Source organism: Mus caroli, unplaced genomic scaffold (genome assembly GCF_978045245.1).
Source record: "Mus caroli unplaced genomic scaffold, Mus_caroli_1 scaffold_8, whole genome shotgun sequence".
Lineage (NCBI taxonomy): Eukaryota > Metazoa > Chordata > Mammalia > Rodentia > Muridae > Mus > Mus caroli.
Genome location: NW_028227263.1, coordinates 109300029 through 109316087, shown reverse-complemented (window position 1 = coordinate 109316087; position 16059 = coordinate 109300029). Strand labels below are relative to the sequence as shown.

Here is a 16059-nt window from a genome sequence, read left to right as displayed (position 1 = left end):
GCTGATTTCAAGGGCTGGATAACTGGATGGTCCAATGGAGGGGGGAGGGTGGCGGAGCGGGATACCTGTTTGACTTGGTGTTAGAAGCTGGGTCACAGAGTCTCCCATGCACACCTCCACCAAGTCAGCCCAACTTCCTCCTGATCTGTGAGCTCCCTCATTGCCCAGTCCCGAGGGAAAGACCTACATTCTTTTGCCCAGCTGCACCTTTGAAGCAAGAGAGGGAGAATCTCAACCCCAGTGGAGCTGACTCCTGAAGTGACCACAGAAGACCCAGAGCGAAGCCTGTGGCCAGTCAAAGAAGAGGATCAGGACTGCACAGCCCCCCCCCCCCCCAGAGAGGGGCTGCTCTTAGCCTTTGGCAGAGCAGGACCAGATGGCCACCCTCGTTGGAGATGTCAGTGGTGACCTCACAAGTCAACACATAGCAAGTACATCTTAATCAGCGTGAGTCCTTCCTGTCCTGGACAAGGCGATCGCACCAACCCGCCCCTCGAGGAAACATGACCTTCTTAATCACAGCATGCTGGAGGGCTCTGTCTGGCCCTGCAGCCAGCAGTGACCCTCTAGACTCCTGCCCACCTCAGCGGCAAGCTATCTGTGTGACCCAGCAGAGTCTGAGAGGCAGAGGAGGAGCCTCCGGATTCCTATCCCGGAAAAATAACTCACATTACTTGGGTCCCATCTGCACCAGGGAAGGCTGAGCAGGGAGAGAGCATAAAACACAAAGTTCCCACAGACAACATCTGTCTTAGTGCAAACAATGGACCATTATCTTGTAAATAATTCTGATTAAGCTGTAGCGTTTCCTCCTGAAAAACTGGCTGCTGGGGAGCAGAGTGGAGAAGAGGGCGCAGCTGGAGTGGCAGGCCTTAGCCAGCAGGTGCTGCGCTGGGGAACCTCACCTGACCCTAGAGCTTCCCTCTCTCCTAGCAGGGAGTGGCCAAGCATCTCTGTGGGTTTACAAACACCTACCACCTGCAGCCTAGGCTGCTTTTCTGTGGAATCTCCCTCCCCTCCCCTGTTTCCCCTTTCCCTAGTTCCTCCATGGCTTTTACTTTTCTCCCTTCTGCCCAGCTCCTGAGGTAGGGCCAGGCTGTTGGACACTATGGGAATGGTACCGATTCTGAGGACTTAACACTTTGCAGGCCTCAATCACGTTTAATGCTCTCTTATAGGAAGTCATCAGGCCTGGAGGACCCTCCCCAAATATCTCTTCGCACACCTAAGGTTCCATCATTCCATCCTGTCCAGTCCTGTACCACAGCGCTTCTCCCACCTGTGTCCCCCTGGATGGTAAACTCAACTCACTCCATTCCTGACTTGTCACCGGCCTCACGCGGCATCTCCTACGGAAAACTGGAGACTGTGCAAAGCCACCCCAGCATTATGGAATCTTAGGCCTTAATCTGTGTAAGGATATTTATCTCCAAAGACTCCCTCAAGAAAATACCCCCTGTGTTTTAAAATTAAACTATGGTCCTGAGTGTGGGTTTAAAAGGACAGACATTTCAAGCCCAACGTTTTCCTGTCGATCAATCCACACAGCAGCAACCCTGTTCCAGGAGATCAGTGTTACTGTTTTCCTAAGTCCTTATACAATTAGCAAACAGGAAAATAGCTCAATTAGAGCTAACAGGGGATGGATATGTGAGTCCCAGGGATGGTCTCCTGGGCCCAGATTTCCAGATGTGTCCAGTCCAGGTGTGAGGGATCCCACCCAGCTAGATGTACAGACAGGAGACGTCAAGTAGTGAGTACAGTGGGCAAGGATAAGGTACCCAGGCCACCCAAACTAACTCCCTCTCCAACACCATGGCAGCTTTACATGGCATTCTGCCTAGGACCTGCTTGCTAAAAGAAGTCAGAAAATAATTGAGATGAGGGTGACTTGTCTCTGAGTTATGTGTATTTATAATCATTTTATTCTCTTAAAGGTGTCCAAGTTTCTCAGTTGATGGAGGTTTGTAAAAACTGATGGTGAAAAGCTGGCTCTGCCAAGACATACTGGAAATCATGGACTGATGGGAGAGAAACATCTTAGGAGGAGAAGGAAGGATGTAGCTAGAACTCTGTGCCCCACCCACACGAGACAGACTCTCAGTGCTGCCACCCATCCAGAACACTACTGTGCTGTATATGTTGCCTGGAAGCAGCAGGCACGGCACACGGGTGTCCAAGTGGGACAATATGGATTAGCAGGTCGATGATCTGTAAGCTGCTTAGAAGCCTTTACTAGTCTTTCAGTAAATCAAGTTCGGTTGTGAATTTAAGAGGTTGATCAGTGAAGACTCATCTTCTTCTTGCCCTTTCATGAAGCTACCAAGCCAGTTTAGTTGACTCCCTTTTGGTTGTCTGTGATGAATGTCTTCTGGAATTAAAAGAGAAAACTCTTTGGTGATCTCCTAATGATTGAGGATAAATTCCTCCAAGTCTTGGCCTGTCCTGTGACCTAAAGTGGTGACCACCTTTGTTCTAGCTGGAGCCCTGGGTGTAGACAGATTTTGTGGAAGTACCAGCCTGACTCCCATATCCTATGGGCCACGAGGGCTATGGTGCTCACTGGGTATAGGGTACCATCTAAAGATCAAGGCCATGAAAAGTAGAGTTGGAGACCAAAGAGATGATCCCAGCTACCTGCTCCCCAGAGAGATGAAAGCCAAAAGGAGAGTTGTCTGAGCTCCTTGGAGCATGGCTGTGGCTGGAAGCCTGATCACCTGACCTCAGATTGACTTTGTGACCCTGATAAACTTGCCCCTAAGCTGAAAGCCTGGCTACTTCTCCCGGTTTAACATCTGCAGTTCACTTCCCGTGGGGAGCCACAGAATTAATTAACTTGCTCTCATCCTTGGCTCTGGCAGGTCCAGGGAGGTCTACACTCAAACTAGAAGGTGAAAAGATGTCCAGGGTCTGCCCTTGCAGGCAGGCCACTCTCAGTTTCCTCCTGCACCAATTACTTGCATTCCAGGTGACTGAAATATCTGTCTTTTGATAATCCTGACCCTGTCACCAAAGAAATCTGAAAAGAGCTGAAAAAAAATGATGGCCTCTCTTCTCAAGAAGAAAGATCTCATCAGAGTGTGAACTCTTCATTACCCAACCACAGAAGCCACTATGCCTCCTAAACATCCACCCCCCACCCTTCCTCAGGTATACTTTGGAGTAGCATCTCTTAGTGGCTAGCCCCAGCTCTCCTGCTCCCAGGATATACCAACCACTGGGCTTAAAACAGAAAAGCAATTCCTCTGTCATAGAAAAAGCAATACTTTGGCAAGGCAAGTGTTATATCCCTTCCCAGACTGGCTGTCATTCTCCTTTTATATGAATAGCCAAGAGCATGTTATGCGCATCCCACCACAACAGAGATTCAAGAGATGTAGCCTTGTGCGCAGGTTACCACTAAATGGGTGTGTCCCAACAGGACAGAGAGTAGAGAAGAGGAGCTCCTCAGAGAGCCAGCTGGCTTTGGCATATACAAACAGCTTGATGGATTTGCGCAGTTTCCTGCTTTTGACCTTGGCATGGCCTCTGACCCTGTTCATTCAGGACACTACTTTCAGTGTATACCCGTGTATTCAATCATTGTCAGGGACACTACTGTCAGTATATCCTTGTGTATTTAATCCTTCTGAGGTTTCTTTGAGGAAAAGAGACATACACACTAGTCTGTTCCCAAATTTTAGATTCTCTCCTTCACCAGAGTACCAAAATTACATTGCAGTATACCTACTTCCAAAAAATGTGTGGACAGAGACATGAGTGTGCAGGTTTTCTACAAACCCCCTTGCCTTCCCCGGCTTCTTGAATTTAAAGTCAGACATATTCTTGATACTCTTCCATAGATGGGGACTCTTTGATGTCTCTTATGCACCATAAAGCAGAATGCCCCCCACGCTTGGAAAGGCCTATGTTATGAGGATAAAGGTAGCTCCAAGATGAACTATTTGTGTTTGTCCCAGGGCTGAATCCAAAGTTGTGGGTCTTGTTATAATCCCATGTATGGCTTGGGGGGGGGCACAGAAGTTTGGGTGTGATGAACCAACCAGAAGTAGAGTTACCAGCCTTCGTGCAGAGCTGTGAAATGAAGGAAATTGAACATCCCAGAGGCCTGGGGCTATGGGGCTCCCTTTGCAGACAGCAGACAGGACATTTCCAAGAACATTCAACTGGTGAAAACAGAGTTACTTCTTACCCAGAGGTGGAGATGGGGAAGAGGACGGAGGACGTACGCCAGGGGAGGAGGGACAGTATAAGGCATGGTGAGGTGCTATATCCCAAAAGGAGAGGTTGGGGGAAGCTGGGGCTGGGTTCATAAAAATGGGAGAATTGGAATCCACGTAGGTCTCTTTTAGGCTTCATCAGTTACCACTGGGGAGCCACTCAGGAAATACCGTGCTTTTGAAGAGGAAATGCTACCGAGCCTTCTGGCTTAGAGACCCCCATGAGAGGGACTGAGCCCTGAGGGAAGGAAGACAGATACGCGGCTCCAGGGAGCCCTCCAAGCTGGCAGTGTTGGGGGCTGAGGGGTGGTGAGAATGAAGGAGTCTTTCTGTGTGCCTTTCCTTCCTTACTTCCCACTCCCTGGTGCTCCTCCCAAGTCCTGACCCCTCAGGCTGCAGCAGGGTCCCTCAGAAGCCCTTCCTAGCTTACAACCCAGTCGGTACCATGGTATCTTTGGAGTACTGAGGAAATGGTTTTAAATGATTGGCCAAAGTGAGGATGATATACTCAGCCTGGGGGCGGGGGGGGGGGCGGTGCACAGCAGGAAAAGGCTTAGATCAATCCCACTCTTGGATTCCACATCTCTCAAGCCAGTTCCCTGGAGTCAAGAGCCCTCAGAGAAGAGGAGGCCCTCCTATGGTCATCCTACACCCCGGTGGAGCTGGAGTTGCTGGGCTGTGACCATGAGAACCTGGCTCCTGTAGACCTTCATCTTTGTTAGGCATCTGGTGATTGCCCCTTTTCTCCACTGGAACCCACCGTGTGACCTCAGTGTTGCCTACAGGGATCTAGAAACTGCCCCAGACCAGAGAACAGAGTACTGAAGGTTAGAAATCTTCAAGATCTCTATTCACCACTGGACCTCTCCTCACATCTTCTCAGCCCAGGTCTGAACGCTATCCTTCCTCTAGGTAGACACTCCTTAATGCTGTACTGTGATCTCAGGGGTTCTAATGAGTGGTTGTTATGAGAAATGTGGGATGGACTGGTTCTTCTAGTTGAGGGGATGCCTTTGTCCTGTCACTAAGGCCAAGGTTGAGAACAACATACTAAAGGACATTTCTCAACTTCCATCCCCTTGTTGGGCACTTCGTTTGAAGATGCAATTCTTGGAGCTTTGGAGTTTATGCCCTGCCCATCCCCCCGCCCCTCCAAGGGGCCAGTTAGAAAGGGTCTAGTGTATGCAGACTTGGGAAGTGTGTAAAACATATTCAAGCTTGAAAGGCCGGGGTCTGGAAGCCCAGCTCTTGGGGCAATGAAGCCAGGGAACAGGAAAACAAGTCCTTTCCTTTCTGCCTCTCCCTGTGATGAGGCAGGGCGGGGCAAGAACAAGCCAGGTACAACAATCACAGGCAGTGACCAAAACATCTGGGTGGGATGAAAATGCGCCCAAACTCCTCTAGCCCACCCAAGATAGATGGTCACAGCATGGAGGAGCACATGGCTCGCTGGAGGAGGCTGGGCCTAAGTTCTTCTGATCCTGAGTTCAATAACCTGTAGATTCTGTGCATGTATCTCTTATCCAGGGTCCTACATTCAGAAACCTGCCCAAGAGGCATGCACGGAGAGCCGGGCATCTGTCATTGGCTCTCTGGCGCCCACTACAGTCATCCCACCAAAAGAGCAAAGTGCTTTTCCTCTTTTTGCCTGTTTGTGAATTGTTGCTCAAGGGCCACCTGAAGATGAATGGGAAAGATGGGGAGCCTGTTCTCCCCAATGTCCTGCTGGGGCTCCCCACTGAGAGAAGAATGTGAGGGGAGAGGGCGTGTGGTGGTATGAATTAACATAATGACTCGAAACTGCACTAATGTTTCACAGCTCTTTTTTATTAGCAATACCAAGATAACTTATTGAAGCATTTTTTTTTTTTAGTATTGTTTTACATTCCATTCATAAATGACCTAACTTGTAACTCAGCATACAGCACACGGAAAGATAGAGTTTGACACTTATGCAGAAAACTACAATTATGATAACTTACATGCCTTCATTACCAGGAACACCTTAATATATCTTCTAATTATTTCAACAACAGTCTATTCCAAAGCACAGGATAACCCGGTACACTTTTACACATTTCGCTTCGATCGCCGTTTTTAAGTTGTGGGTGTCAGAATGCTGTTGGCTGGGATTTTACTGTCACCTGTTCCTGGTTAATACGACGACCTGACACAATATTAAACTAGCAATGTTTCTGCTTAAATACTATGGAGAAAGATAATTACTGCACTTTTCTGTATTCTTCTAAAGTGTTACAAAATACATGACAATCAGACACAAGAAAGGAATGCTGGCAAGGCTACCATGTGCCCAGCCCTGCGAGCTCAGGTGAGGTGGCAGGGCACAGCACTGTCCCAGTCAGGTTTTCATTGACCTGTGGACTCACCACCCACTGGGGCTTGTGACTAGGAGTGAATCTCCTCTCCCACTCAGGTTTCTAAGTATTTGCATCCATTACTATTGGCAAACATGTGGGGTGGAGGGCAATGCTCTCAACCTTTCTGACTCTATGCAGACTGTAGGCTGGTGTGCTGTGCGCGCACACATACCTGTGCCCGTAGGAATTATTTACTCAAAAACATGTATGTGTTTAAGTTCTTCTGTTGACTTTACACAGTTAACAAGCTGCAGATAAACCACGAAGGAGCACGGACAGACGGGGGTGGGGGTGGGGGTGGGGAGTCCAGACAGAGCGACTAGGACATGGGGTGTCACTTACCTGAAAGAAAATGTGTAGATTTATTAATCCAGAAACTGCCTGGGGCTAGAGGCGCTCGAAAGCAAGGGCAGGGTCATAGTCCCTATTGTTTAATGGAAGGATGACAATAACAGGGTATTTATAAAATTTGGACTTTCTGTCTCTGGTGAAAGTAAGAGTAGGTAGGCTACATGATTCTAGCAGGCTGGCAATTAGATAGAGAGGTATTGTTGATCAGCACTAAGTAATAGGATATAATTGCTACCTCATTTGAAACCTGGACTTCACAGCATCTGAGAGAGAGAGAGAGAGAGAGAGAGAGAGAGAGAGAGAGAGAGAGAGAGAGAGAGAGAGAGAGAGAGAGAGAGAGAGGCAGCTGACATGTGACCTGAGTCTAGATAGACAGCCGCCATTCCCAAGCATCACTGACACGCAGCAGACTAAGGAGGCCGATGTCAAAGCTTTAGCAGGGGCATCCTGTTCCCATGTTGCACACCCACAGGGCAGTACAGCTCCCAGTGGAGACGGAAGAGGACGAAGAGCCTGGACTCCACCGGATGTGTAAACTCCTATACCACACTCTTCCTCGACTCCCCTCCCCCACCCCAGTCCTATCTCATTATCAAAGGGACGAAATCCACAGATTTCAAAACAAAAAACAAAAACAAAAATACTTGGCTGCGATTCCTTGGTTTTGTGCAATCCCAAGAGAAATATGGATGCAGCCACCAAGATGAACTCTACCAGACTTTTCTCCCACTTCGGAGGCAATGTTGATTCAGACAGTAGCTTTTGGAGCCAAAAAAACGATGCGGCAAAAGGCAAGGAACATAAACAAGGCTAAATGTCACCAGTGTTTGCTGACTCCCAGACACCATCCATTTGTTTGCTCTGAAATGACGAGTGGACCATTTGGCAAACACAATGGCGTCCCCACAACAGTTCTGTCATCCTGCCGCGCAAACGACACCACAGCAGTCCCGCTCCCTTCAATTTAGAAAGAGGGAAGAGAGGGAAAAGGATGCTATGAGATTTGAAGGAAAGTGCTATCATCCGAGGGGCTGTCTCTGTCAGTCATGGCACCCACACACAGCGCTGGGTGAGGACAGAGGATAGCCGTCCCAGAGTGCCAATATCATCAGAAGATCCTACCTACAGGATGTCACCTGTGACAAACACACACACACACACACACACACACACACACACTCAGAGACCGACTCTCGATAATCAGCTGAGAAGCAGCCAGCAGGTACAGACAAGCACAGTAAGGTGATGAATTCCAGGAACCTATGAGGCTCTGCCTTGGATTTCACAGTCGTCTGGATTTCCAGACGACTTTCCTGTTGCACTGACTGTGGCATGGTGATATGAGGAGACACAAGTTTCCATCACACTGCTGGAAAGTAAGACTGGAACCACCTGAGTGCTAAGGGACAAGGGCAACTTAAAGGCCTTGAGGTGTGCCCGTGCTTCTTCGTAATACCTTCCGCTGGATACTCATCTGATCTGGGGGGCATCTGCCCCAGGCGCTTAGGTGTCTGCCATCTTAATTCCTCCCTGCACTTCTGTCGGTGGAGGAGAAACATCTGTTGTAAAAGATAAGCCACAGCTGTTCCATCTCTTTTGCCTGTGGTATTATGAGGAGATGGGAAGGGGTACCTCACTGTAAGTGTGTTCTCTCTCTCTCTCTCTCTCTCTCTCTCTCTCTCTCTCTCTCTCTCTCTCTCTCTCTCTCTCTCTCTCTCTCTCTCTCTGCTCTGGAAATAACCCAGGAGCACATACCTCTTTACACTAAAGCAGGGGCCAGAAATTCTAGCCTGTGGGCCAGCTCTAGTCATTCCCTTGCTTTAATTAATAAAGTTTTATTGGCACACACTCACACTGTCTATAGCTTCTTTAGTGCCACCCAGCAGTGAGGAGTCATGAGGGCGCTCATGGTTTGTAAGCTGAAAACAGTTGCCCTCTGACCCTTCAGAAGATCTCTGTTGACCTTTCCATTCTAGGCTTTGTAGCTGGGGGGGAAAAAAAAAAGCGGTATCTTCAGAGTGTCCATGCAAGGAAATCACGGTGGGGCAGAAGTCGCCTTTTAAGATAGTTTAGTTTGGTCACTGTATTTCATCACATCATACAGTTTAGGACACATGATGTAAGAAAGTTGTGATGCCACCACCATGGTGTTGGGACATAGGTTTCTGCTCTCTCATCCTGGCAAACTGTAGTGGGCCTTCATTCCACAGTTCACTGAGGATAAAGCATTGGGAACACTGGAGCTATCTATGCCTTCCCTCAGGCTTCCTCCCACCCGTGAGGGGATCATCACCTGGCCTGAGAGCTGCTGCACACGGGGCCTCATCACCACAGTGGCTTGCTGATGGAGCCTCCACACTGGGCTGGGCTTCCTTGAGTGGTAGCAATTCCAGGGCAGAGCTAAGGGTAAAGGAGTTGTGCTCCCCGCCCACCCCATCCCTCCACCTGCCTCTTAACTTGACAAGAGTTCTGTGTCCTGCCCTGAGGATTCAGAAAAGGATGTGGAAAGCTACCGTGGAAAGCTACATTTGAGAAAGCTAACACAGCAATTCCAGACAGCTCTGGCTGGAGGCCTCAGTTTCAAAAAGTGAAGGGCAGGGGTGGGACCACTTTCCTGGGATGGAACCAAGTCTTCAGCATTTCTATGCAGCAATGTCCAGGTGCTCGGCAGACTCACCACAAGCACGGTGTGTGCGTGTACCACGGCTGTGCCTCTCACACTCTCCTGTATCTCACACTCTCCTGCATCGGCTCCTCAAGCTGTACCAGGAGCCTGCCTCCCCTGCCTCCCCTGCCTCCCCTGCCTGCCAGTGCATGGGCATGGCTCTAGTCCTCTGTCCTCCCCCCCCCCATTTAAATACTGATGTGAGAAGCTCATTCCATTGCAAAGCAAGGTCAGATCCACTCTAACAATACAAAGGACATATCAAGGCTCTCCGGTGACACTCCTTTGCCCTTTTTATACTGTACAGCAGAATAAGAAAGTATGGGACGTGCCTGGATCCTGACACTCACCTCCAGAAGCAAAAGTTTTGGCTAGACTAAGATGTCCTTTAACAAGACCAGACCAGTGGGACCTAACCCTCTCTAATAGCAACTTAATAAGTCATCTTCCAACTGACTCTGAGATGACTCAGGATCTCCCACAGGAACATCTGTAACAAGTCCCTGACACGCTGATATACCAGCCTTTAAGCAAGGTTCTTTTGAAAAGTTATCATCTTGCCTTCTACATGGGCTGTGCTATGGGACTCATCACCCAAGAGGATGGATGGAGTAGCCTCTCCATCAGCTTGCTCTCCTGCATCCAGGTCAAAATGTATTAGCTATAAATGGCTAGTGCACACTGGCCAGGACCTAACACCCGGGGTATAGGACTAACATTCTAAAAGTTAGGAGGCAACAGGGCAGCAACTAATGTATCAACCCGGGTGTACAACTTTCAACACACAGTCCTACATATAACAGGAGAGAAGACTGATGGTGGGTAAGAGAGGGAGGGGTTCCTGAGTTCTGTATGGGTCTATATGATGCAGGCAAATTTTTACAGATTGCTTTCCAAGTACTTTTCTAGTATAAGAGAAGAGAGTTCTTCCTTATACAGAAGAATTCAATTATAGCCACTAGAGTTTCTAGGGGCATCGGGTAGGATTCTAGGCCTACTTAACAGATGAAATGAGGCCCTAAACTCTGAGATAAGCAATCTTGGAATAAGGCATTGGTTTGGCAAAGCCCAGCTCTGTGAGGAAGACTAGCTGTTGATTGGATGGACCTGTTTGCCGAGTCACATCTACTTTAAGCGGGGCAGAGAAGAGGTAAAGGGTGGGGGTGTTTTAGGCCATGTGCCTTGAAGCTGGTGGTCATCTGTAGCTTACAATACGCAGACTGTTCCATGCAAGAGAGAAAAAGCTAGACTGAGGAGGGGAAAATGATGTTTGTTTCTTTCTGAAATATCAGTTCTTAGCCAAAATGACAACTGCTTTTCTGGGTCCTACACCCTACCACACCCATCAAGAACAGGAGATTATAATTAATTGTGCTGGGCCTGATGCTTGGGAACCACAAGACAAGAAGAGCCATCCCACCTGCTACCAAACCACTGCAGAAGCTTCTAGAAGAAATGGAGCCAAATAAAATACAGAAGTGATATGCTCTGAAAATAGACGGCCAGTGGCCGGACCGAGGTTTGGTATTTTAGAGCTGGATCCTTGGCTGGGGAAAGCTATCAGGAAGCCTTCCTCTCTTGCTGGTCCAAGGGTCTTCATGTACTTCAAAAGAGAGGGGCCATGGTTTGCTTTCCAAACCATGTGGTTTGTCCTAGGGACTGACAAGTTGATGGAAGAGTTTTTTTTTTTTTTTTTTTTTTTTTTTTTTTGCATGTACCACCATAGCAATGTTAGGTGAGTGGTGTGAGCTGATATCTGGGGAAGGGATCCGAACTCCAGCCATTTCTAAAAGTGTCTCGGGACATCAGAAGATCCCTTCCTCTGCTGCCCTCTCCACCCACTGCCTGATGCAAAGAGACATCACTGGACAAGCTTGCTCAAGGCAGGCAGCCTTTCTTCCACGGATAGGAAGATGGGGAAATTAATGGGGGTAATATGAGCTCATTTCAATAATAATGAGCTTATGTACATGCCAGGGTTTGATCTTTTCTGATGCGTAGATTCCTGGCAGGAACCATGATCCTATGAAGGTAATCAAAAGAACTGAAAATAGACTTAAAAAAAAAAAATCCTCAAACAACAACAATACATATAAAACCACCCCAACAAAACTTGAAACAAATGAAAGAAAAAGACTTAAATACCATCCTCTGCAGAAGGAAGATGGGATATTGGACAGACATAAATCCCTTTTCTTCTTCTTTTAAAAATTGTTTTTAACAGCTTCGAGAGTAATGAATCGTACGTGGCTAAAAATAGAGCCGGGGTACTGGCTAATGGGACCTCGGGAGTCATTCAGTATAAGAAGCCATCGATATTTTTTTGAGCTGTCATAAATCCATTTAGTGATTTTTGACCATTCAAAAAGGTATTTCTGACTGCTTGATCCACTTCTTAGTGAATTAGGGAATGACAGGAAAAACAAAAGGAAATTTATCGATTTAGATTATAAGCAGCCTGGCTTCATGATTTCCGCTCTGTGCTGAAGGAATCAGGATGTGAGGTTTAGAAAGCTCCCCTGTGCCCACCATTCCCTCCTTTCCTCTTTTCCTTCCTTCCACGAAAGAAAAAGGGGGAAGATCTCAGAAATTTGTTCAAGAATTCTATGGTTAAGTCCCATGCCGCTCCCAGTCTCTCGTGGGCTCCCTGGGCCAGGAGCTGCTCTCTGCAGATCAGACTCCACACAGGAACAGGGATGTGATGGTCCCTGTCCCCGTCCCTCCCAATACCCATTTGGTCCCATTCAGGTTTAGGATTGTGCTTTGAAAAAATCTAGAATTACCGTGGGGTAATGGGATTCTTGAAGGAAAGGAGAGGCTGCTGACTTACAGGATCGGACAGGCATAAATTCAAGACACATAGGGTCACCACACTGGCTGATCAGACACTTCACAATGCAGGCCTCTTGTTAGGACGACAGACAGACAGATTGGGCAGACAGACAGACAGACAGACAGACAGAGACAGAAGGCAACAACGGCAGAAGGCCAACGTCACAGTAACTGCCATTTGATATGTCACAGGTGAGTCACAAACACTCCGAAGCCATCTCCCGAACTTGGAGAGAGAGCCCCTTGCTACGCTGTGTTAGTGTGATGACTTTTAGTATCCTCTAGGTCAATGACAAGAACGAGGGCAAGCAGACTCTGCTTGGCAGAGCAGTGGGAGACTCTCTCTAGGCATTGGTTTGGTTTGGTTTTTGTCTTTGTTTTTTGAATGAGTTAAAATATTGGGAAGCTTGCAAGTCACCATATCTGTTTGGTTTATGTTTTTGTTTTTGTTTTTTTTTTAGGTGAACTTTCTTCCCCTCCTCAACTTATGGATGAAAAGTAAGAGGGGAGTCCACACTTTGAGATACTGTCTCCTTCCCATGCCTTCTGTATGGGCGGCACACAGAAAGTCAGACCCCAAAAGTACACGTTTCAAAACAGAACGAAACTTGACTTTCGTGATTGTCTATGCTGTATATACAGCATTGGCTTTTGCTTTTTATCTTTCTTTCTTTCTTTTCTTTTCATATTTCCTTTTAAAGATTTAGTTTAAGTCTTGCTAATGGGTATATCACCCCCATTTTGTTGTTGGATTTACTTTTTGTTTTTGTTTTTTTTTTTTTTTGTATGCACAATTTAGCAGTGATGTTTTGTGGGAAATGAACTGAATTGAAGGAAGAGGATTCTAAAACTTACCACACAAGTCTGGCCTCTTGATACATCCAGAATTTGCTGTGCTGCTAGCAAGCCCGTTAAAGGCTGCTAAGCCATCGGCGCTGTAGGCCCTGAGGACCGACAGCATGCTCATAGGCTTCTCCAAGCCTGGGGGACCCCGCTCTGGCTTGGGCAGCCCCGCCGAGGGGTCCTGGGCAGGAAGGAGGCCTGGGCTGTGCCACTGTTCCTCGGCTGCTTGGGCTAAAGGTGAGACCAGTCCCTGGATGGGCTGTGGGGCACCTGGGGACAGCAGGCTGTCGCCGCCCTCACTGCTGCCATCCTTGCTGAGAGCAGACAGCGGCTTGCTTGTCATTTCTGGTTCGGTGTCTAGCTCCTCGTCCTCATTGTTTTCTCCCTTGGAGGAGTCCATGTCCTCGGAGGAGGCAATATCTGAGAGGTCATCAGTAGTGTTTTTGTTCGTGGTTTCCGGGATCAGGATAGGGGCGTCGTCTTCTGGGTGGGTTTTCCCCTCAGTGTTCTTGTTGAGGCAGGAGCCCGGGGCCCCTGAGCCAACCATAGTGGGGTAAACGCCAAACTGTTTGTAGAAGTCAGATGGAAAGGTACAAAAGGCAGGGTCCATGTGGTTGGGCCACTGACCACTCTTCGGGTCCCCTAGAGTCTCTTTGGCCGGCCCTTGGGCCAACTTCTCAGGAGCAGAGTCGAGCACACCGACAGCGCTCGGAAGGGCCATCTCTTTGTTTGACTGTAGGGAAGGCAGGACAGAGACCTTGCTGGCCTCCCGCCCCTGCTCTTTGCAGTTGACTGTCACCCCTGTGGGGTGATCTTTGCGTTTTGCTCTGCCTAGGTGGTTGGCCTGGAGGTGAAGGGCCATCAGCTCCATGGACGAGGTGGTGAAAGCACAGAACAAGCAGCCGTGCCACGCGATGCTGTCTTGCACGGTCACGGAGGAGCCGGGGAGAGTGGGGGCGTCTGGCCGCACGGACAAGTCCAGAGGTTCATACTGAGACTTCTCAGACTTTCGCTGGGAGGGCTTCATGCTTGCTTTCTCCTCTCCACCCTCCGCAGGATGGGCTTTCATGGGATGGGCATCAGACGGGACCTTGTCCTTTGTGTCCTTTTTCTTCAAAGAGCTGAGGACAAAGCTGTCCATGAAGGCCTGCAGGGACCCTTGGAAATTCACACCGTTGCTCACGATGTTTTGATAAGCTCTTCCGATCTCCGAGAAGTGGGAGCTTTTGGAAGGAAGGTCGGAGCCTTTTAGGGCATCTGAAGACAGCTCTGAGGACATGCCAGTGGCCTGCCCTGAATGATCTCCGGAGGAGAGCATGCCCGCTGTCCACTGCTGAGAGGCGGGACCACCTCGGAAGTCGATTCCAGGGAGACCCTTAAAAGCCCCTCGAAGGATGTCCGGCCTGATGAACATAGGCGCTTTGCTAGAGGTCTCATCCTTGTGCTCCTGGTTCGGGGGCTGTCCTGACAGGGGCCCGGCTCCATTCTGCCGCTCCCGATGGTGTCTCTCCAGGTGATACTTCAGGGATGCTGACTGGGTGCCAGCATAGTCACAGTGAGGACACTTATAGGGCTTCTCACCTGCAAGATATCGATGGAAGAGAAAACCAAGTGTTTATCACATTTTTTGGAGTGCAGAACAAGGCTAGAAGGATCAACATTTGTTCTTTGAAACAAAGCAGCCCAAACTAATAATTAGCTAGAGAACGACTGTTTTTTAATAGAAGAATAATTTGTGCTCTTAAGCTTTTTAATGATTTTGTACCATTGGGGACTATTGAGGGATGACACACTATCTACACACAATTAGCTATCTTTTTCTTTATCTAACATGTGAGAACGGCTGTAGATTTAAAGGCTATGATTATGAAAATTAAGCATAATAATTTCGACCACAGTGATCATTAAAAGTAGAAGTTTAAAGAGACGGAGTACGTAACAAATGAGTGGCTGTGAGTATTTTGTGTATACAAGAGCTCTAGAATTTGTTTAAATTATACACATGGAAACCATTTTTAAACCTAAAAATTCTATGGCACTGTTACGCAAGACTGAAATGAATGATTTAAGCCTTGCTCCACAGTAAATCATGGATATAATTAGCAAATGGCATTCCGCACAAGCAATTCATCATTATTTGGAGGGCACCATTCCAGACGGGCTCTGATATCTGCAGACCTACTGCATTGTCTCTAAATAAAGAACTATAAATACCGATTCTATAAAATATTAATATCATTACAGTGCACTGGGATGGCAGGATGTAAAGACATATTGTTAAGATGAAAAGCAGCCGATAAAACTTAAGAGAAAAAGGACTAATAAAAAGGCGCAGAGTATATTTAGTTTCTGGATTTGAAATTAACATTATCTACTGGTCTTTGTCGAGCCTAAAATTTGCACTAATGGTGGTCCTGACACTGAGGTAGTATGCTGTGTAATTTACCTGTAATGGGTGCTTTCTGGAGAGCAAAAATAGCTTTAAAGTGTGTTTTGGAACATGTAAGATTATTTTCATGAATTAAATATTTATCTGAATCCAACACTCAACTTCTATTGTTCTTTGTGTGATGGAGAGAGAGTCCCTTAACAGACAACTTACATGGCGGGTAGAGGAGGACGTCAACAGATGTGGATTTAAACACATTCCAAGGATTTGCTAGCAATCCTGGGTCTGCCCTATACTTTGTACCCAGAAAGCTCTGGGGAAGAGGGAGGCTGTAGTGATAGCTTTAAACTTCAGTCTTCTGTACAAAAAAAAATCCACAGC

At 47.7% G+C, this 16059-nt stretch overlaps 1 protein-coding gene across 4 annotated transcripts in view; it reads right to left on the bottom strand.

The window, feature by feature from the left end:
* The window catches only part of Znf536 (zinc finger protein 536), a 458344-nt gene that overhangs the window by 151582 nt on the left and 290703 nt on the right, over positions 1 to 16059 (bottom strand). For all 4 annotated transcript variants that reach the window (XM_029479861.2, XM_029479862.2, XM_085841877.1 and 1 more), the window contains exon 6: positions 13302 to 14870. In XM_029479861.2, coding sequence (XP_029335721.1) covers positions 13302 to 14870 — 1569 coding nt within the window. The remainder of the gene's footprint in view (positions 1 to 13301; positions 14871 to 16059) is intronic.